Source organism: Podarcis liolepis (assembly GCF_965112155.1).
Source record: "Podarcis liolepis genome assembly, chromosome: 2".
NCBI classification, from domain to species: Eukaryota; Metazoa; Chordata; class Lepidosauria; order Squamata; family Lacertidae; genus Podarcis; species Podarcis liolepis.
In genome coordinates this window covers 119773705-119797592 of record NC_139555.1, presented here as the reverse complement: position 1 = coordinate 119797592, position 23888 = coordinate 119773705, and the positions used below count along the sequence as shown (strand labels likewise).

General features: G+C 43.8%; 1 protein-coding gene across 1 annotated transcript; it reads right to left on the bottom strand.

Annotated features, from left to right (window-relative positions):
- Positions 1-1862: 1862 nt before the first annotated feature.
- LOC310699282 (vomeronasal type-2 receptor 26-like) lies at positions 1863-21890 on the bottom strand (the record flags this gene model as incomplete). The annotated part of the gene is made up of 7 exons (XM_083486903.1): positions 1863-2555; positions 14368-14579; positions 15630-15756; positions 17825-17929; positions 19103-19912; positions 20484-20781; positions 21679-21890. 7 exons carry the CDS (start codon positions 21888-21890, stop codon positions 1863-1865), a joined length of 2457 nt encoding a protein of 818 aa, XP_083343029.1.
- Positions 21891-23888: the final 1998 nt, after the last annotated feature.

The following is a 23888-nucleotide window of genomic DNA, read 5'->3' as shown; positions in this document are numbered from 1 at the left end:
CTGGAGGTTTAAACTCCTCTTGATAATGATGGGAGAGTGTCTCTTCAGAACTTCTTAGGCTTGCCTATCAATCTCTCATTGACCCTAGGAGATATTCTGACCACCTTTTATCACCAAATAATTAGCCATGCTGGCAGATGAGCTAGCAATGGATTCTTTCCAGTTTGCCATGCTCTACTGGGAGTCCAAATGAACATCTCTTTTGATCCCCTTGCAGGAGGGTCTCCAGGATAGTGTGGCCTTGTCCCCACCCTCCACAAACTAGGTCTCTGCACCACTTGTTATCTATAGATTAAATATGTCTCTCTGTGTTTATTTTATCAGTTCTCCCCTGCCTCTTATGTGCCAGAGGGACAACTGGAGCTGATCTAGGGTGGATTTCCTTCCACTATTGTTAAGGTTATCGGGTGGTTGCTCGACGGCGATCAGGGAAGATGCCTCACTGGTCTTTTCAAAAGCTTTACTATTGGTGCTACAACCTTTACAAGGCAGAGCACCACTATTCCATGTCTTGCTCATTCACTAGCAGAATCTGAGAGTGGGCAGTCTTTAAACCTTCCCCAGCAGGATAGTTTCTTGACCCCCAGCCAACGCCTCCCTTCTCTGCACGGAAGCCGACTGCACAAGGAAGGCTTGAGTAATGGGGGACCTCCCTCCTCCCCGCTTTGCTCAGGCAAGGTGTCCTGGCACCACCTTGCCTCCTCCGAGCCCTGCATCTCCTCCCCACTAGAGGCATGGCTCCCTTCCTTCACTGAGGAAGTGCTGCTTCCCACAATCTTTGGAGGCTCTCTGTAATCCATCCGCCTTTCCCCCTCTCGCCCCTGAGCCGATGGCAGTTCCCTAACAACTATGATAAGTTCTGCCATGTCTAAAGAAGTCAGGAGACTGAGCTTCAGCTACAGAGAATCTGAGACATCCCAGATGAAGCGGGGAGAATCCTTCCACTCATCATGGTAGTGGAAAAAGAGCAGCAGCAGCAGAAACTCCAGCCAGAGTCAAATAGGAACGCATGCTGGATATAGTTTTCATTCTCCACCCCCAAAGGAGCTGACAGTGGCTTTGAGACTAGAGAGGCTGCACTTCCCATCTTGTTACCTCTGCTCAAAGAAGTTTTAGAATATATAGCAAAAACTGCAAAATAGATGCAAAGCAAATGGGATGAGTGGGTGTACCATGAGCAGTTATCTCAAGTCAAAGGGCATTGGGCTCTCTGGAAGAAATGATCTTCCTTTCTCCATTACTTCCTTCATCTAACTATCATTGCCGTGATATTTCCCAAAAAAAATGAAGAAGAAGGGAAAAAATCAGCACTCTTTCCCACCAGTTCAAATGCAACTAAGTCCTGAGACACCATAAAGAGCAACAGATTTATCAGGGCACAATTATCTCAGTATTTTTAACATAATGTTTGTGAAGGAAAATACAGATATTAATTGTATGTACAATGAAGAACAATTCATATCTCAAAGTTCAGCATGCTTTAAATAATGTAAATAATCTGTAAATAATGTTTCTGTGCCCTCTGTTAACTGTTCCTGAAACAAAATATTTCACTACTGAATGACACTTGTCTCCTCTATTTGTTTTAGCAGTCCCAATCAATTTTCCTATTAAATCAATATATTGAAATGCAGGAAGTGCCAAAGAGCCTGAATTTTAAGAGAAAGACATTCAGCTTTCCAAGTTAAAATAGGACAATTAAAAATAAAATGTAAACATTTTGACAATTCTTAAAGGTTTGAAAAGTAACCATCAGAAAAGGAGCCGTAAACATGCTTTTAAATCTAAGAAGCTACATTTGCAAGGTAAGTATGACTTTTCAACATTACTGTACTGGACAACAGTTGTCGAAAATGAGTCATTTAAGAACCAACTTTTGTTGTCAGGTGCTCCTTTGTGTTCAGCTCAGGCCTGAGTACAATTATGTAGCACTTGGGAAAGAAGATGCAGCCCAGAAGTCCAGCACTGGAAGCCAAGATAGAGAAGATCTGCACAGCCACCATGTATTTCCCCTTTGTGCTCAGATAGGAGGGCACAAAGGAGACCCAAACACTGCAGAAGACCAGCATGCTGAAGGTGATCAGCTTGGCTTCATTGAAGGCCCCAGGCAGCTTCCTAGCTAAGAAAGCCACTGTGAAGCAGATGGAGGCCAGGAAGCCCATGTAGCCAAGGACACCATAAAACATGGCAATAGACCCTTCATTGCATTGCAGGATGATCTCTCTGGGCTGGGAGCTCATGTCAGACTCTGGGAAGGGTGGAGAGATTCCCAGCCAGATGATGCAGATGGCAACTTGGACACTGGAACAGGAAATGACAATGGAGTTGGCCAGACTCCTTCCCAGCCATCTCCTCATCGTGTTTCCTGGCTTTGTGGCCAGGAAGGCCAGCACCACAGTGATGGTTTTTGCCAACACAGAGGAGACGGCAACTGAAAAGATGATGCTGAAGGCCATTTGTCGGAGAAGGCAGGTGGCTTTCCTTGGCCTTCCAATGAAGAGGAAGGAGGACAGAAAGGAAAGCAGGAGGGAGATGAGAAGGATATAGGAGAGGTTCTGGTTGTTGGCTTTGACTATGGGAGTTTCCTGGAATATAATGAATATTCCTAGCACAACACACGTGGTTAGGGATAAGAATAGGGCAAAAGAAGCTAGGAAGATCCCCAAAGGTTCTTCATAAGCCAGAAAAGTGATGATCTTGTACAAACATTGATCTCTGTTCTTGTTTGGATGCTGATCTTCTGGACACCTGGTGCAACGCTCTGCATCTGGAAAGAACACAAGGAATAACAACTTTACTGCTTTTCCTTAACAAAAAGTAATACCAAAGTGTTCCCCACTAAAAGAAAATATAAAAACCATTGTGTACAACCATGGAGAGCAATTATTGGTACTAATAATATTACGGGATGACACTCAAAGGGGACCTTGTTATGAAATATATGAAACATTTGTGCCTGACAATCATCTGGGAGTTCATGGTGTCTCTTGTGCCAAGTTTGACTAAGTCAAAATAATGCCAAATTCCTGTATCTCAGGATTTTCTCCCTCTCTGTGTAGGCTTCTAATTGTCATTCAATGTGTCAATACAGCATGTATGAACACCCAATGGGGAAGATGCCCAGTTGTGTTGTAGCAGTGCATCAGTTCTAGAACTCCCCTTTAATAAACCCCGGACACCAGAAAGATCCTTTGTCCTCTTCCCCAAGGGCAGGTCCTTCTTCTGGTGTCACCCACCTTCCTGAGTGGCCATTGTTCCTTCCGCACAGGGAACGCAGTCATAGCAGCAGAGCAGCATTCCTTCCTGAACTACCTTGAAGAATCCAGGCTGGCAACTTTCCACACACCTGAAAGTAGGCAGGGGCTAAGCATAAAGGGGCATCAAGGAAAACGTGTTAAGGCTGCTGTGTTAAGGATGATAGCAATGTATTACTTAACTGGTTATCTTTGACCACATTTATATACTGCTTGATTGCAGCAAAACCTCTCATGAGAATGTTTCCCTGTTTGATCCAAGCCCTAGTTCCTTCTGCTTCCTTTCCCCTCTTGCTCAGCTCTGTTTCAGTTTCCCCTCTTGTACATGATAAAGTGTCATGATCACTGTATTAATCAGAGATAGCTAAACTTTATTCATTTGAGGTCCATAGTTAAATTTCCTAGAAGGGTTCAAGTTAGGAGTCCATCTCTTTTTGCAAACAAATCTATTACACACTTTTCTGAAAGTTGTTCCGTAGAACATGGATTTACAGGAGCAGTTCAGGAAATATTGCCAGCACTGAGGCTGCTAAAAGCCACATTCTCTTACAGATTTTAAGTTTTTAGTGGTTTAGATATGAGAGGGGAAGGGGGAAACCAGTGGCCACATCATCTAGTTACTAAAAGACGCACCTTGAAATTACACTCCCAAAGCAGCTGATTCATGCATATACAGAGTTTCACAGGGACCCACTGTTAATAATAATAATAATAATAATAATAATAATAATAATAATAATAATAATAATAAAATTTATTATTTGTACCCCACCCATCTGGCTGGGTTTCCCCAGCTACTATGGGCGGCTTCCACAGAAACCAAAAATACACTAAAATCATACATTAAAAACTTCCCTGAACAGGGCTGCCTTAAGATGTTTAGGTAGATGTCAGGTAGTTGTTTATCGCTTTGACATCTGATGGGAGGGTGTTCCACAGGGCGGGCGCCACTACCGAGAAGGCCCTCTGCCTGGCTCCCTGTAGCTTTGCTTCTCGCAATGAGGGAACCGCCAGAAGGCCCTCGGCGCTGGATCTCAGCATCCGGGCAGAACGATGGGGGTGGAGATGCTCCTTCAGGTATACTGCGCCGAGGCCGTCTAGGGCTTTAAAGATCAACACCATCACTTTGAATTGTGCTCGGAAACGTACTGGGAGCCAATGTAGGTCTTTCAAGACCAGTGTTATGTGGTCTTGGCGGCCGCCCCCAGCCACCAGTCTAGCTGCCGCATTCTGGATTAGTTGTAGTTTCCGGGTCACCTTCAAAGCTAGCCCCACGTAGAGCGCATTGCAGTAGTCCAAGCGGGAGATAACCAGAGCATGCACCATTCTGGCGAGACAGTCTGTGGGCAGGTAGGGTCTCAGTCTGCGTACCAGGTGGAGTTGGTAGACAGCTGCCCTGGATACAGAATCGACCTGCACCTCCATGGATAGCTGTGAGTCCAAAATGATTCCCAGGCTGCGCACCTGGTCCTTCAGGGGCACAGTTACCCCATTCAGGACCAGGGAGTCCTCCACACCAGCCTGCCCCTGTCCCCCAAAAACAGTACTTCTGTCTTGTCAGGATTCAACCTCAATCCATTAGCCGCCATCCATCCTCCAAGCGCCTCCAGGCACTCACACAGGACCTTCACCGCCTTCACTGGTTCTGATCTGAAAGAGAGTTAGAGCTGGGTATCATCTGCATATTGATGAACACCCAGCCCAAACCCCCTGATGATCTCTCCCAGCGGCTTCATATAGATGTTAAAAAGCATGGGGGAGAGGACGGAACCCTTAGGCACCCCACAAGCGAGGGTCCAGGGGTCTGAACACACATCCCCCCCACCACTTTCTGAACACGGCCCAGGAGGAAGGAGCGAAACCACTGTATAACAGTGCCCCCAGCTCCCAGCCCCTCTAGACGGTCCAGAAGGATGTTATAGTCGATTGTATCAACGGCCGCTGAGAGATCCAGCAGAACTAGGAAACAGCTCTCACCTTTGTCCCTAGCTCGCCGGAGATCATCAACCAGCGCGACCAAGGCAGTTTCTGTTAGATTTTCAAGGAATGCAGGAGGCATTTGAAAGGCAGTGCAACACAAAACATGGTGGCATGATTTGAACTTATCAGATGGGAAATCTAATAAAATGAAACAAATTATTTTCCCCACCTTGATGAGCCATTTGGGGCACACAGTGGCATTCTGGTCCATGGTGCACTTTAGGTCTAGGGATTTCTGCCTATTGATGCTCCCAATGATCTCTCTAAGAAGGGACCGATTTGGAAACACCATCCAGTTCACAATGTCCAAGTCAGCTGCCAGTTCCCCGTTCTCATCCAAATACACTCCGTCCATTGAAGAATTGTAAAACTGGGCATCTCCCAGGAAAGAGTGGAGCTAGAATGGCAGAGAAAAGGGCCGCATATAGAATAGGGGAAACAACACTGACTATTCAACTCTGCACATTTCATGCTTGGATCTGCTCTCATTTGGGATTGGCTACAGAGTGTCAGGGACTGGTTGGGCAGTTTGGTGGGAAGCACCAGCCAGGGAACCCCCAGGGGAGGAAGGCTCAGAGCCAGGAGATTGGTTGTGGGACACTGGGGAGAGCTCAGAGGAAGAAGATTGCAATGAGGGGCTGGATGCTTAAGAGGCAACAGGATATAATGAGCAGGGAGAGTCGGTGATGGGGAGCAGTTCAGACTCTGAAGCTGAAGCAGAGGAGAAGGGTGAAGAGGCTGCTGGAGAAGCCAAGGACCTTTTGGGAATGATAAGGACAGAAGTATCTAAATTGTACAAAAAATTATTTGTGTATGCAACTACAGCAGCTACTCTCCTAAAAAAGGAAAGAAGCAGAAGTCCCTGCAAATGAAAAATGGATACAAAATCTAATGCAATATGCAGAAATGGTAAAACTTACCAGAAGAATAAGAAACCATCATAACAAATTTTTTATAAACGAATTTTGAAATGGTTTATTGAATATTTACAGATAAATTGCAAACATCTAAAAACATTGGCAGGATTATTGTAAAAGGTAAAGGTAAAGGTACCACTGCCCGTACAGGCCAGTCGTGTCCGACTCTGGGGTTGCGCGCCCATCTCGCTTAAGAGGCCAGGGGCCAGCGCTGTCCGGAGACACTTCCGAGTCACGTGGCCAGCGTGACAAAGCTGCTCTGGCGAGCCTGCACCAGCGCAGCACACGGAAACGCCGTTTACCTTCCCGCTATAAAGCGGTACCTAATTATCTACTTGCAGTTAAGGGTGCTTTCGAACTGCTAGATGGGCAGGAGCTGGGACCGAACGACGGGAGTTCACCCCGCCGCGGGAATTCAACCGCCGACCATACAATCGGCAAGTCCTAGGCACTGAGATTTTACCCACAGCGCCACCCGCGTCCCGTGGATTATTGTAACATCCTGCAATTTCATAAGAATATATATTTAAAGTAGATAATTTAAAGAGCAAATTAAATGAATTTGGATATGCAGAAGATATTAAAAAGTAAATTTAAGGAACCATAGAAAGAGGGGGAAGGAAGTCAGTCTTTGAAATATTAAAATGATTGTAAAACTAATGAAATGTATAAATTAGAAAAGTATAAATAAAACTATAAAGAAGAAGAAAAGACCATTTGGGAAATGTTGCTGAGTTGTATGCTGATTTCTGGACTAACTAATAAAATGTGTATATTTTAAAAGTATAAACAAAAACTTTTAAAAAGATAAAAGACCGAATGGGAAGTTTTGCTGAGTCATATGCCGTTTTCTTGAATAAATGGTTAAGAAGTGCCTGCCTCTGTGTTCTGAGCTGCATGTGACTCCAATCTGGCACCAAAAGATGTACAATGAAGGTGCCAGACAAACCTTCCTGGAGACAGCATTCTCCGACCGGGGAGCCACTGCAGAAAAGGCTCAGTCTCGTGTTGCCACCCTCCAGACTTCTCATGAAGGAAGGACACGAAGAAAGACCTCAGATGATGACTGCAGCTATTAGCTGCTCTGTATAAAAATATTCAAGATAAAAAATATTCAAGATACTCTATATGAAATGGAAAATTTAGTTCAAAGCATATTAATGGGATCGGAATATAAATACGCCAGAAATATGACAAGTGTCCGTATACATTGGACGCTCGGGTTGCGAACGTGATCTGTGCAGGATGCATGTTCGCAACCTGCAGCATTCGCAACCTGCAGCGGTGCGTCAGTGCACATGCGGGTTGCGATTCAGCGCTTCTGCACATGCGCAACATCCGAAACCCAGAAGTAACCTGTTCCGGAACTTCCGGGTTTCAGCGGGTCTGTAACCTGAAAAACGCAACCTGAAACGTCTGTAACCCGAAGTATGACTGTGTATCAGACTCTATTGCAATGAGAAGATGAGTCACTCAGACACTTAATACAGGCTCCAACAACACGCACAATCTTTGGACAAAGGATAGAGCTCAGTGGAGCTCAGTAGGTGCCAAAGTATCACCCTAAACAGGAGGGAAGAAGGCTTTGGGAGAGAGAGCCTGTGCAATGCCATCTTCCCTGCCCAAGGGAATTCTTATGGAGGGGGTGGGGGTCAAATGGGCCACTGCAAGGCAGAGAAGAGATTAGGCCAGTGGTAGGAACTGTTCCCAGAGAGACTATCGTCTTAGAGGAGATAAAAAGGGTCCAATTCAGGGCACTTCACAAAGGGGTTTTCAAAATCTCACCTTCCCACCACATTCCCCAAGTTCTCATACAATCTCCAAGACAACCATTCAGGAATTGTACAATTGATTGTCATGTTTGGCAGAGATGACAGTGATGGGAAAGGAAATACCTGCCATGGCTGTAACCTTTGAACTTCCAGACTGTCCTTCAACCTCCACTTAGATCTGGAGGAATATGCAGCATTTAAGGAACGGGCCACAGCTTGGACAGTGTTGTAAATCCTGTAGCTGTTTAGAGATAAGAGTCTTTCCAGATATTCTTGGGGCAGCATCTCCAGTTCCTCTCTTTCTCTGCATCTTGTCCATCGTTTCACTGACAATGTGTACTCTAAATAGGAACAAGTAAAAGCTTCCAGCCAAAACTGCTTAATTGCAAAGTAAAAGGCATGAAAATCACCATATTTTGCCCATTTATTTGCCCCAATAGGGAAAGAAAGAATACTGTGAAAGTGCTGGAAATGTAAACCACTGTTGATTAACCCAATTAAGTCTACACTCAAATCCCACATAGGTGTGAAGATCAAGACTTTCCCCACAGTGGGTTTGACGAGCTGGTCAAATATCATTTCTGCAAGTTTAATTCCTACAAAGAAATAAGTAGATTCTACGTAATATAAGAATACATGGACTTGTTGCCACTTTTCTGATGGAGCAAGTTTGAAACTCATACGGTATGGATTAAGTGGTGGAATACTTTGTGAGACAGCAACACAAATGCCACTCTCTTCAAGCATAGGTGTCAATGTCTTCATGAACATCTCTCCGTTTTCAGTGTCTGGAGCAATGAGACCAATGAACGTCCATCTGAAGTGATGGAGCAGCTTGACTATAGCTGGGTAAACGGCCTCTTCTTTAGGGACCATCCAATAGAAAAAGGGGAACTGCCTCTTGTCATTCAGAACATGGGAGCCAAAGGCATAGTTGATCTGGCAAGAAAAGAAGGACTGTTGGATTGCAGTGTTTGGGATCAAAGACGAAATAGTTCTTAGCCCCAATAACATATATTTTCTTTATAAAGACACGTTGCTTTTTTTGCTCAGACTTTCCTTGGCACATAAGATTGCATCCCATCTTTATCTTTATGAAGTCCTTCAGTTCCTGTTTTCATCTTTTAAAATAAGCTTTTATCCTTCTAATTTACTGGTATTATACTGTACATTTCAACAATTTTCTTACTGCTTTATGTGGTGCACTACTAAAAGGTTTTTTAATTATTGAGTGGGTTATGAAAGTTTTCAATTAATAAACAAAATTTCACAGTTTCACTCAGGGGAAACTTTTCTGCTTTATTCATTTTTTAGTGGTATGGTGACTAGTATGAGGGAAGTTCCCTTCCTTCTCATTTTATATGCACAGGCATACAAACACACACACACACACACACACACACACACACACACACACACACACACACATTTGACACAAATGGAAGAGAGGAAGGACAGGTAATATCCAAAAGAGCATAGCAATTCATCTGACCATTCCTTATCTCCTTTCTTCAATCCCTTGACATCCAATGTCTTCCTCATTCTGAGTTGATACTACCCAACACTTTCATGGCTGAGAACCACAGTGAGATGATCCCACCATCTCCATTCCTACCTGTGGCATTTTATAGATGCTCAACATGCTTGAAATCTGGATGGAGTTCTCAGAGTCAGAGTCAGCCCCTTCAAGAACAGCAATCAAGTTATTCTGTCCTCCACAGTTGTAGTTTGGAACATTCGCCTGTCTCGAAGAGACCAGGTCTACCAAAGCTTCATATGTCAACCATCCTTGAAAAAAGTTCTCATAGATATTGTAGCCCAGAGTGATGTTGGGCAAGAGCCTGGGATTCTGGTTGATATGCTGAATGGCAAAGAAGAAGGACAGGGGCAGCCAGTACTTTGTTCCCGCTTTCCTGAAAAAATGTACATATCACAGCCTCTCCTCCAGCATTCAGTGAATATATCACTTCCAACTCTTGCTTTTTTTGACAAGCTTCTAAGGATAATCTAAAGTCCTGCATTCAATATCTAGAATTTAATCATACTAACACTGATCCAAGTTCAGATGTTTGACAGCCAATCCCCAATTGATAATGCCTGACTGGTGGGAAAGCCTTGTTCAATCAAGACCCATTATCCCTTGGAAAACAAAACTAAAATAGAGTGAATTTTTCATGATGGAATTAGATGGGCACAGACTTTCAAAGAATAATAGGAGAGAAAAGGTTTTTAGAGGCTCATTAAGTAACACAGAACATCTATTTTCCCCCTCTCTCACACTCTCCTCCCTTCCCCTCGGGTCCCTTCCAAGCCTGTTATTTTTATAAGTAATTTTATTGATTTGTTTTAAAAAAGAATGCAAACATTAAAAAAGAAAGAAAATAAAGAATTAAAAATATAGACCCCCAAGCACCACAACCTGGCAGGACCAAAGTACACAGATACACTACAGCTCCAAAAGGATGATAAGTAAAAATCGATATTACATGGAGCAGCAATAACCCCATCCCCATAAATTGACTTACTTCCGAAAGCTGGTAGAGGGAGGCTCATTGAAGTGCCACAGATTTAATACAGCAGCTGTGGCAGAGAAGACTCCACTAATGAGGTGGTCTCCTGGCCTGTAATAATTGAATGGCTCTAGCCAGTCTCTCTCCAAAGTCAAGGGGCATTTTGCCTTCGCTCCACAGTCTGCATGAGGCACCAAGAGCAGGAGAAGCAGTACCATTCTGTGCCTGCTTGGAACACCTTCCTTGTCTGTGACTGCTCCCCTGAACTAGAAGATAATTAGATAATGTTGATGGGATGCAACCAACACTTCACACCTAGAAGGAATAGAGGTCAGCCTTGCACCCTTGTATAGCAATTTGCCTGTCCTAAATCTGAACCCAAATTGTCAGTGGTACAGAAGGCCTTTATGCACCAATCCTTTTTACGGTCTTAATGACCGTATGTTGTTGTCAATTCAGATATCTCCTTAAGTGGACTCAAAGGTGATCTTTGGAGAAATCTCTGGAGCTTTGTTGAGAAGAAGATGAAAGAAAAACCCCTCTATGATTTTGATAATTATAAAGGGGAAAAGCGTGGGCTCTGAAATGCCCTCAGTTCTTTACATGGCTTCATGCGCAGGTGCAGGCTGGTGAAAAACATGTTTGCAAAAACTCCCACATGTGCCTTCAAACTCTGAGAGGCATAACAGAATGGGCAGCTAAAAAGTCTAACTTTGGTGAAAGAAGCTCATTCCACACCTTCCAACATTCCTCTGATGTAAATTGGGATGCACATAGATTGGTGCCATGCTCTCGCGGGAGCCTACTGACTTGCACAAGAGTGCGGCACCACTGCAAGCTTGAGCAAGGTCATGCCTGGGATGTGGAAGGCTGAAGGTTTAGAAGGTTCGTGCTTCTGTATCACAAGGGCTGACAGGGAAGTGCCGGGCCATTGCAGGTCAAGAAGAAGCTGGGGAGACAGCGAGGTCATTCTGGGTCTGTCTGTCAACATGTAGGACTCTTCTAGATCAGGGTGTGAGAGGAGGAGAGCCAGCAGGACTGAGACTGTTCTGCTGTGGGATGGCAGGTGTACCCCCGATTCCTCACTGTCTGTGTCTCTGCTCACATTGAGACACTCAGCCTCCGGCCTTGTCCTGGAAGGGCCTCCACCTTCTGACAGCCACCTTGATTCCAGCACCTCCCAGCTCAGCCCTTCCCCCTTGTCCCACCACCAGGACCCAGGGGTTCAGTCCTCATCTTCCCTGTCTTCCTTGAGGGGCTCTTGGATGGGAGGCTCCCCCGCTCCTCCTCATCCAGCCAGGCCGTGATACTTGAATATGGACCATGTTGAGACACAGGTCAACTGAGGTGTCCCACCCCCAGCCACCGCAGGAAGCTCTATGGTCCACAGGCCCCACACTTGGCTTCTGGAAGGAGACAAAGGTCTCGAGGGCTGCATGCAGCTCTTGGGACTGTGCATTGGAGCACCCCAACTTAGAGGAACTAGACAAGCATGTCTGATTTCACCCTTGCTTTTTCATATTTGCTTCTGCTATTAGACAACATAGGGAGATCTATGGAGTAGTCCACAATTCAGTTGAACATAAATTGAATTCATACGCAGATGATATTCTTTTGATTGTTTCTAAACCTCATTTTACAGTTCATGTGTTTATGCTGATAGATGTTTTTGGTTAAATATCACAATACTCTGCAAACTGCAAAATTGACTTACCCTTTCATTTAAGGAGTATCATTTCCACATTTGTTCGAAATCTATTAAATATTTAAGTATGGTGATACCAAAAGATATAACTCACTTTGTAACATGTAATATTGTGTGTGTGTGTGTGTGTGTGTGTGTGTGTGTATGAGAGAGAGCGATAGCGATAGCGCTTTCTTCAGACATTATTAGTTGGGAGTCTTTAAGCCTTCCTCTTTGGGCAAAAACATTAATAATACATCGTAAATAGTTGATAAAGTCACAGTCCGGTATATCTTTTTAAGTTAGCCGATATTTAATGCTTCTTGAGGACATTTTCAGCCTGTTATGATTTTTTTATATTATTTTGTAGCCCTTAGCAACTACTGTCCCTGGGTGCTGTTTAATGGGCAAATAGGGAGCCCAGTGAACTTTTCTTTCCAATCTTTTTTAAAAGCCAAAGAATAATGACGTAAACTTGAATCCCTAATTGAAGGACAATTATTCAGTGTATGAGCTGCTGTAACCCCATGTTCTGAACAAACCCCTCCCCCTATGTCTTCGGAGGTTTAATCTTCATCTTGATAATGATGGACGAGTGTCTTTCCAGAACTTCTGAGGCCTGCCTATTAATCTCTCATTGACCCTAGGAGAGAAATTCTTGGCAGTCAGATATTCTGACCACCTTTTATCACCAAATAATTATCCATGCTGGCAGATGAGCAAGCAATGGACTCTTTCCAGTTTGCCATGCTCCACTGGGAGTCCAAATGAGCGCCTTTTTTGATCCCCTTGCAGGAGGGTGTCACAGATAGTGTGACCTTGTCCCCACCCTCCACAATCTAGGGCTCCCCACCACCTGTTATCTATGGATTAAATGTGTCTCTGTGTGTTTATTTTAGCAGTTTTGCCCTGCCTCTTATATGCCAGAGGGCCAGCTGGAGCTAATCTTGGGTGGATTGACTTCCTTATGACAAGTTCTGCCATGTCTAAAGAAGTCAGGAGACGGGGCTTCAGCTACAGAGAATCAGAGATAGCCCAGATGAATGAGGGAGAATCTCTCCACTCATCATGGTAGTGGAAAAACAGCAGCAGCAACCGCAACTCCATTCAGAGTTAAATAGGAGCTCAAGGTAGAGATACTCAAGCAATTTTTATTTCAAGGAGCTGACTTTGGCTTTGAGACTAGAGAGACTGCATGTTGCCACCTCTGCTCAAAGATGTTTTGGAAGCAGTCCTAATCCATTTTCTTTTAAATTAGTATTTTAATAACTGCCAAAGAGTATGATTTTTAAGAAGACAACACTCAAATGATGTCATGTTTTCCAAGTTAAAACAGCACAATTAAAAGTAAAGCTTAGTCATTTAGACATATTTTAAATCCATCCGACAAGGAGTCATACACATTGTTTTCTGCAAGTTGAACCTAGGTGTGCACTAGCTGCATAGAAAGTAGTATTCTTTCGCTGAAACATGGTGGATTCGCCATTTGCCAGATTCAGAATCTGATAGAACACTAACTCTAAATCATCAAACCATTTCCATAGAACAAGATCAAATACCATCTTTTGATTTTGTCATTAGATCCTCCTTTGTATTCAAATCAGGCCTGAGTACAATTATGTAGCACTTGGGAAAGAAGATGCAGCCCAGAAGCCCAGCACTGGAAGCCAAAATAGAGAAGATCTGCACAGCCACCATGTATTTCCCCTTTGTGCTCAGATAGGAGGGCACAAAGGAGACCCAAACACTGCAGAAGACCAGCATGCTGAAGGTGATCAGCTTGGCTTCATTGAAGGCCCCAGGCAGCTTCCTAGCTAAGAAAGCCACTGTGAAGCAGATGGAGGCCAGGAAGCCCATGTAGCCAAGGACACCATAAAACATGGCAATAGACCCTTCATTGCATTGCAGGATGATCTCTCTGGGCTGGGAGCTCATGTCAGACTCTGGGAAGGGTGGAGAGATTCCCAGCCAGATGGTGCAGATGACAACTTGGACAATGGAACAGGAAATGACAATGGAGTTGGCCAGACTCTTCCTCAGCCATCTCTTCACTCTGTTTCCTGGTTTTGTGGCCAGGAAGGCCAGCACCACAGTGATGGTTTTGGCCAACACGGAAGAGATGGCAACTGAGAAGATGATGCTGAAGGCCATTTGTCTGAGAAGACAGGTCACTTTCCTTGGCCTTCCAATGAAGAGGAAGGAGGACAAAAAGGAAAGCAAGAGGGAAACAAGGAGGATATAAGAGAGGTCCCTGTTATTGGCTTTGACTATGGGAGTTTCATTATACTTAATGAATATTCCTAGCACAAAGGCTGCACTTAGGGTTAAAACGATGGTCAAGGAAGCCAGGAGAACCCCCAAATATTCTTCATAAGCCAGGAAGTTGAAGCTCTTGTGGAGACATTGATCTCTGGCCTCGTTTGGATGTTGATCTTCTGGACACTTGGTGCAATGTTCAGCATCTGGAAAGAACAAGACCAACTTTATATCCTTCTGTATTGCTTTTAATGTGCAGACTGTGATATCAAAGTAGTTCCCACTAGAAGACACATAACTATATCCAGTAAAAAATAATTGCATATGACCCAGGAAATCAGGAATCAGTATCAATAAAATCAAGGATGATGGACTGCTTGAGGCAACAGGTATGCCATCCATTGGTGGTGAAAACAATGGGTAGCATGACCTAAGGGTCATCTAGTCCACCCCCTTGAATCTCAATGAAAGCTTCCATGACAGGTGGCTGTCCAACCACTGCTTAACAACCTCCAAGGAAGGAGAGTGCATCACTTTCTGAGGAAGACTGTCAAATAGGCCTTACCATCAAAACGTTCCTCCTGATGTTTAGTCGGAATCTCCTTTCTTGTAACGTGAAGACAGTTTTTCAGGTCCTACTCATTGGGGCAGGAGAAAACAATGTGACGGCCCTTTAGGTATTTGAAGATGGCTAAAGTATGTCCTTTCAGTTCCCTCTTATCCAGGCCAAACATACCCAACTCCTTCAACTATTGCTCCTAAGGCTTAGTTTCCAGATCCTTTATCGTCTTGGTCAGCCTCCTCTGCACACGTTCCAGCTTGTCCATATCTTCTTATATTTTGACCCACAGAACTGGACACAATATTCCAGGTGGGGTCTGACCAAGGCAGAATGAAGCAGTGCTATGGTTTTCCTTGATCTGGACACTAGACCTCTGTTGACGCAGCTTAGAACAGCATGAGCTGTTTTTGCTTATGCATCACACTATTGACTCCTGTTAAACTTGTGGTCTACTAATTCCCTAGATCCTTTTCATGGGTACTAATGGCAAGCCAGGCATTCCCCATCTTATATTTGTACAGCTGGTTATTCATGCCAAAGTGCAGAACCTTGTATCCCCCCCCCCTTATTGAAATTTATTTGGTTAATGTGGGCCCACTTCTCCAATCTGTATTGGAGTTATCATCAGTTCTAAATTTCCCTCTGTATATCGGAATGAAGTGATTTCCTCTTCCTTTCTGCTGGCGTTACCCACCTTCCTGAGTGGAGATGGTCCCTTCTGCACAGGGAACGCAATCATAGCAGCAGAGTGGCATTCCTTCCTGAACACGTTTGACCAATCCAGGGCTGCAACTTTCCACACACTTGGAAGAAGGGAAGGTCTAAGCAGCAAAGAAATTGTGTTAGGCCTATTTATTTTTCCCTATGGAAATGAGACACTGGTTTGGGAAGGCCCAGGATTCTCATGTGAACCCTGCAATTAAGGCTTAGTGGCATTGAGTGTGCATTCCTATCTCGGGCAGGTTCACTAGCCATGCATGTTCCTGGTTGGGGTTAGGCTGGCCTCAGTTCTACATGCTCTACTAACCTCCTGGTTCTTCTATTGTGGGGCTACACATGAAGAAACCTGGAAGCTGCAAATAGTGTGAAGTGAAACAGCCAGGCTGCTCAGTGTGGGAGCAGCCAAGTGGGACAGAGGTAGAAGTGTGGAAAACAGAACAAGAGATTACTAGAACCACACTGGCTGTGTATTTGCTACTGAGCCCAATTCAGCATGTCGCTACTTGGATCAGAGCCCAAGTTCTTAGAGGAGGACACCCTCCCCCAAATATCTGCCATGGTGAATGTTGAGATCTGCAGTATAGTTCAGTCAATTAGCACAGCATGTTGCAGCACCACAGAGAGGGAAATTCATTTATCAATCTTCCATGTAACACACCATGGAAAATAGAGAAGGTGAATGGCGGATTTACTTGATTGCTTTAACAAACTCAAAGCTATGACGAAATTTCTGTACTACCTGATTGTAATAAATCATCTTATGATATTGCTTCCATGGTTGTAAACTCTTGAAAGCACATACTTCTACTCTTCTGCCCTGTAAAATGTTGCACCAATAAAGACCACTGTTTAATCGGAGGTGGCTAACCATATTTTTTAAAGAAGGACCACAGAAACCTTCAATGGGTGTTGCACAAGCATCAAAGCAGACATGGAGACAACTGCAGTTCTCAAGGCTGCCATCCAATGGGCTTTTCCACCAGCTATTCTCCAGTGCTCTCGATCATTTTTATAACTGATTTTAAAATAGAGTTTTTAAAAGAATAAATATATTTGATAGGTGGGCAGTCATTTGGGGGGGGGTATCACAGTATCACAGCAGAGACATATGGGAGCAGGTAGTAAAAACATATTTAAAAATAATTTAATTTAATTTTGCCATAGATAGTCTATTCAAAGTCCTGAATGGTTGGGGGGGGGCATCAAGGTGATGGTGGGACAATGGTCGGGTTCAGTTAATGGCTCAACATCACAGTCTTTCACACACACTAGGGTGGGAAGGAAATAGGATGACCAGCTTTAGCCATTTCCTCACTCGGAAGGGCAAGGAGAGAAATGGGCAAGACTTGTTCATTTCAAAGCCCTTTCCCTTCCCTAAGATGAAGATCACAATTTAAAACCCCTGATTTTCCAGTAGGCATTTGGCTTTGCTAGTAGTCAGTTGGCTCTGCGATGTCCAATAGAACTCATCCACAATTCTCAAGGACCAACATACAGATGCTTAAGGACAGTTATACTCTTTCTTCCCTTTGCATTTCTGCCTTTTTATTAAGTGTGGCTTTCTGTGGGGAAATGGCCAAGCTCACTTTTCTACAAGTTGTTTGCATGCGGGTGTGAACTTCTGTTGGACATTAGGATAAGGTAAACACATATTCATAACAGGCACATGTCAGAACTCCAGCAAAAGATCCTAAACCTCCCTTTAGTGTGTGTATGAATACAGATGAGTGCTAACTCACATGTAGACTCATGACATAGTAGCACGCCTCTGGGTTTCTTTTACAGTTTAAATATGGCAGGGGTTGCGGTAAACCTTGACCACCTCTTCTAATTACTAAAATAAACAACCCCCTGGAAATTGCACTCCAAAACAGTTGAATCCTACATATACACAGATTGACAGAGACACCATGCTAGATTGTAAAAAAATGTTGAATGTTGATGTTGACAGGCAAGTGAAAGTAGCCTCACCCTAAGCAAGAAACCATAATTAGAGCTGCAACAGGATGGGAAATGCAATAAAATGAAAGGGATGATTTTGCCCACCTGGTTAAACCATTTGGGCCATGCAGAGGCATGTTGGGCTAACGTGAACTTTAGGTCTGGGGACCCCTGTTTCTTGATGGTGCCAAAATACACTCTAAGGACACTCTTGTTGGGGAATCTCACCCAGTTCATAACATCCAAGACAGCTCCCCCTTCTCCATTCTCATCCAAATACACTCCATCCATGGAAGAATTGTGAAACCGGGCATTTCCCAGGAAAGGGTGGAGCTGGAATGGCAGAGAAAAGGGCAGTGTTTAGAATATGGGAAACAACCATGACTACCCAACTCTGACCTTTTCCAGCTTGAATTTCCTTTGATTTGAAGCTGGGTGCAGACTCAAGTTGCTGAGAGGCCTCCCAAATGTGGGCTACATGTAAGTTCGCTGTCAGGATCTGATTCACTACTTGGCGTAATTAGGCAGCCAGTTGACTCCTCCAGTGTTAAAGCAATTTATTAGGTACAAGTCACGTTCCGAGCCGTTAACAGTCACCGGTTCCTTTCAAGACATTGCAGCGCCTGGGCTGGGACTACTCCTCCAATAGGATCGCTCAGGGGAGCAATGTCTCTGACATTGGCCCAGACTGTCAACCCATATACTTATTTGGGGGCATGCCTCATTCAATTTAATAAAAAAAGTTTGGGGCTGACTTTTAAAGCCCTAAATGGCCTTGGCTCAGTCTATCTGCAGGAGTGTATCCACCTCCATCGTTCAGCCCAGACACTGAGGTCCAGCTCCGGGGGTCTTCTGGCAGTTCCCTCCCTGCGAGAAGTGAGGTTACAGGGAACCAGGCAGAGGGCCTCCTCAGTAGTGGCGCCCACCCTGTGGAACACCCTCTCATCAGATGTCAAAGAAATAAACAACTATTTTAGAAGACATCTGAAGGCAACCCTGTTTAGGGAAGTTTTTAATGTTTGATGTTTTATCATGTTTTTAACATTCTGTTAAACATCGCCCAGAGTGGCTGGCGAAACCCCGCCAGAATATACCCACCTCTCTCCTAATAAGTAAATGAGACACTCAGACAATACAGGTTCCAGTCCCTTGGAAAAAGGCTGGAGTTTTGTGGAGCTCAGTTGGTTCTGACATAGCACCCCAGTCAGGAGGGAAGAAGCCTTAGGGAAAGAGATCTTGTGCAAGACCATTTCATTTGCCCAAGGGAATTCTTACGTAGGGAGGGTGTTTACTCAGCTGAATAGGAGGGAGTTAAGCCAGTGTGGGGTGCTGTGTCCTCTGAGGGGGCCTAAAAAGGAACCCATTTAGTTCACGGCACAAACCGGTCTGCAAAATTTCATCTCCCCACTACATTCCACAATTTCTTAGACAATCTCCAAGACAGTTATTCTGGAATAGTACGATTGAAGGTCATGTAAGAGATGTCAGTGATGGGAAAGGAAATACCTGCCATGGTTGTAGCCTTTGAACTTCCAGACCATTTGTCACCTTCCGCTTAGATCTAGAGGAATATGCAGCGTTTAAGGCATGCGCCACAGCTTGGACCGTGTTGTAAATCCTGCGACTGTCTAGAGAGAGGGTTCTTTCCAAATCATCTTGGGGCAGCATCTCCAGGTTCTCTCTCTCTCTGCATCTTGTCTGGCCTTTCACTGACAATGCATGCTTTACATAGGAACAATTAAAGCTATCCTCCCAAAACTTCTTGATAGCAAAGTAATACTGTGGAAAACCATCATATTTTGCCAATTCACTTTTCCCAACAAAGAAAGAAAAAAGAACATGGATATGTTGGAAATCTAAATCACTCTGCAGGAATTCTAAGGAGATGTCCCACATCGCTGTTGTGATCAAGATTTTCCTTGCAGTGGGTTTTATAAACATATTGATTAGATATTCCATAATTTTTATTCCCGATTCAAAATAAATGGTTTCTACATAGTAGATAAATACATTGACTTGTCTCCACTCAATGAATTGAAAAGGACTGAATCTCACTCTGTTATTTCCTAGTTGTTGGAGGAAGCTTTCTGAGATGGCAACACAAATGCCACTCTCTAGGAGCACAGGCGGCAAAGTCCTCATGAACCTCTCTCCGTTTTCGGTGTGTGGAGCAATGAGACCAATGAATGTCCACTTGAAGTGGTGGAGCAGCTTGACAATCGCTGGGTACAGGGCATCTTCTTTGGGGACCGTCCGATAGAAAAAGGGGAACTGCCTCTTGTCATTCAGAAGACTTGAGCCAAAAGCATAGCTGAGCTGGCAAAAAATGGAAGACTGTTGGCTTGTTTTGTATCAAAGCTGAAATATTTATTTCAGTGCATAACAAATAATTATACAATAAATATGTCCCACCCCCAAGGCTTTCCTTGACACCTAACATTGGGCTCAATTTTAATCTCCACACCTGTAAATAACTTAAACCAGTTTTTATTTGTTTATAATTTAGATTGTATACGTGGGTTGTAAATGTTTTAAATTAATAAACACACCAACACTGTTTCACTCGGGATAAACTTTTCTACTTTCCTCTATTTTTATTTACATGGCCGCTGGCATTATGGACATTCTTTTCCATTCCTCATTCACACACACACACACAGAGAGAGAGAGAGAGAGGGAGAGAGAGAGAGAGAGAGAGAGAGAGAGAGAGAGAGAGAGAGATTAGAATCACCATTCGACACACTACCTGACCATTTCTGATCCACTTTATTCAATGTGTTGATGTCCAAAGTCTTTTTCATTTTGTTGAGGATAACATTGTGCCACCCCCTTAAATTCTCCAGAATTAAGCCCAGCCAGAAAATGACACACCCCTCTCCATTCCTACCTGTGGGATTTTATAGAGGCCCAACATGGTAGAAATCTGGATGGAGTTTTGAGAGTCAGAGTCAGTCCCTTCAAGAACAGCAAGCAGCTTATTCTGTTCCCCGCAGTTGAAGTTTGGAACAGTCACTTGCCCAGCAGAGAGCAGGTCTGCCAAAGCTTCATACGTCACCCTTCCATGAAAAAAATTATCATGGATGCTGTAACCTAGTGTGATGTTGGGCAAGAGCCTGGGATTCTGGTTGATCTGCCGAATGGCAAACAAAAAGGACAGGAACAGCCAGTAACTTGTTCCTGCTTTCCTGCAAAAATGTACATAGCACACAATCATTATCCAGCATTCTACCAATATATCACATTCAGTTCTGACTTTTTGACAAGTTTTTAAAGATAATAGTGTTGCATGCAAGATTCCAGGGGTTCCAAACACTTACCCATAGTTCAGTTTACTTGGAATGAGGCAAATCGGACACTGTGGTGTCTTTATGATATACAATTTATTTACACATACAGTACAACCCGAGCCTACGATGCAGGGGCTCACAGCATTAACACCTCAGAAAGCCTTCTTTCTCCCAAAGCTACATACAAGCTTGCATGCAAGCAGAAATCAAGCATTACCAAGAAGCAGACTTGGCTACTTCGGCAATGGGTTTCCCCAAACTCACAACAATATAAACTTCTGAATTCAGTTTCTAGAACTTTACTTATTCTTATCTTGATCCAGAGCAAAAACTGGAAGCTCAACAACCAATCCTTATTTCATGATTTGCAGGTGGCTGAATAGTGTTGTTCAGCCAATAGCTATTATCCTTTGGAAAACAAAAGTGATGCAGATGATAATTCGAGTGATGGAATTAGTCATGCACAGCCCTTCAAAGAATAATGACAGATAGAAAGATTTAAGGGAAGCTAAAGCCTAAAACTCAACAGCTGACCCTCAATTAAAGAACAATAGCAGATAAAATACTTTAAAGGTTCCTTAAATGGTAGGACACATTTACTGTTTGACAGCATTAGCCCCTGACTGTGGTTGCTCCGCAATTCATTTGTGGAGGGAGGGTGCCCTGGACTTTTCCACTTGCAAAACCAAGAACAGACCCCTTTAGCCACAAGCTTGTGAGAAGGAGAGAACCTGGAATTGGGACTCATGAATTTTGTAGCTAAAGGAGCATCTGTAACGCTAGAAATTTACTTACTGGCTGAAGTTGGTAGAGGGAGACTCCTTGAAAGTGTGTGGAATAAATATAGCCATTGTGGCAGAGATGACCCCACCAATGAGGTGGTCTCCTGGTCTGGAATAACAGGATGGGTCTATCTCATCTCTCTCCAGAGTCAAGGGGCATTTCACTCCACAATCCACATAAGGCAGAAGCAGAAGAAGCAGCAGCAGCAGCAGCAGCAGTGCCATTCTCTGTATACTTGGAACAGCTCCCTTCCTTGTGACTGCTCCTCTCAACTAGAGAATTATTAGAGGAAGCCAAACGCTTTTTGCGACATTCAGCGGCTTTCCTAATGTTGATGGAGCCCAGCCACGGCTTCACTTTTAAAGGGGATGGAAGTCAACCTCACACCGTCATCGTCCAACTTACCTGTCCCAAATTCCAGCCCAAAGTCTCATTGAAACAAAAGGCATTTATACACCTGTCTTTCCCACCTCACATGCAAGATTCTCTCTCAATTCTCATGTTTACTTCAGAGCACTCAAATGTGATGTTTGGGCAAGTCTCTGGAGCTCTCTTGAGCAGAAGATGTGTGGAAACCACTGTGATTTTGATAATTACAAAGGAAATATCCTCAAGAATTTATGGATGTCCATGTGTGTGGGTAGTAGTAGGGGGTGGGGAATGTTAGTGAAAACTCCCAGATCTAGCTCCCAACTCTGAGCTGCCACACCCTCCTCACTTGAACTGCTAGTCACTTTGGGGCAGCCCAGGCCTAACAGCCTTACAATTGACATTTTCTTGGACGGAGGGCTGGCCTCTCACAGGGAAGCGGGGGAAAAATTCGTTCCAGTAGCACCTTAGAGACCAATTAGTTTGTTATTGGTATGAGCTTTCATGTGCACGCACACTTCTTCAGATATGCACACAGATATGCAAGCTCATACCAATAGCAAACTTAGTTGGTCTCTAAGGTGCTACTGGAAGGATTTTTTTTACAGTGGTACCTCGGGTGAAGAACTTAATTTGTTCTGGAGGTCCGTTCTTAACCTAAAACTGTTCTTAACCTGAAGCACCACTTTAGCTAATAGGACCTCCTGCTGCTGCCATGCCACCGCCGCACAATTTCTGTTCTCATCTTGAAGCAAAGTTCTTAACCTGAAGTACTACTTCCAGGTTAGTGGAGTCTGTAACCTGAAGCGTTTGTAACCTGAAGTATCTGTAATCTGAGGTACCACTGTATTTTGTTTCGACTATGGCAGACCAACATGGCTACCTGCCTGTAATTTCAATTCAGTATGCCTTCTGAGCAGACAAGACAATGCTCCCATAACTTTACTTCCTTATTCTCACTCAGCTGAGCAGCTTTCCTCCATGTAAATGCCTCTTGAGAAGCAGCTCCTCACATGCTTGGAGGAGGAGGAGGAGGAGGAGGAGAGAGGAGTGCAGCTGGTTAAAGGAAGGGTGTGTGTGAGTGCTGAATTAATTTTGAATACAAAGCATGTCTGAAAATGAAGCATGGCATGGGGAATGTCCCACTCCGAGCCTGCACTCTGCAAAGGGAATGTGGAAACCAACACAAACAACCTTTATTATCAACAAACGTGTTGGGTAACAGACTCTCCAACGGACAGATCTCACTCCTCTGTGACTGTAAAAGTGGATCTATAGAATCGTTATATCATATAATCTTCTGTTGTCCATTACATTCGGCTGCACGGTCCAAGTTTCTGGCCCCATATTTATCGAGAATTGCTGACAGTCCTCAGGAAGCCCAAATAATATACTTATTAAACGACGAAGACTCAAGTAGATCCCTTGCAGTCGCTAGATACCTGATTAATGTTTTATTTCAAAAGAGGAGAAATGGATCACTGTATGTCTCTGACAGCTTAGCTAAACTCAAGAACCATCAATAAGTGCCAGAACTAAGATGCATACCCCCCAAAATCTGATGGATCTGAATTGCAGTTTACATAGAGGGAGCTTATTGTGTATAGTGTTTACTTAACTGAAGTAAAATTGGTTCTATATGGGTGTTTTAACTTGGAACCGTTTTAATTGTATTGTTTATGGATAAATTCTGATGTATTGTTGTCGATATGGGCCAATGGCCGTAATAAATTTATTTCAAATTTCAAATTATTAACAAGGGAAGGAATATCTCTTCTCCAACTCAAGATTTGCATGTTTCCTGCCTTTCTATACTACTTCTCTGTCAAGGCAACCATTATTAAAATACAAAA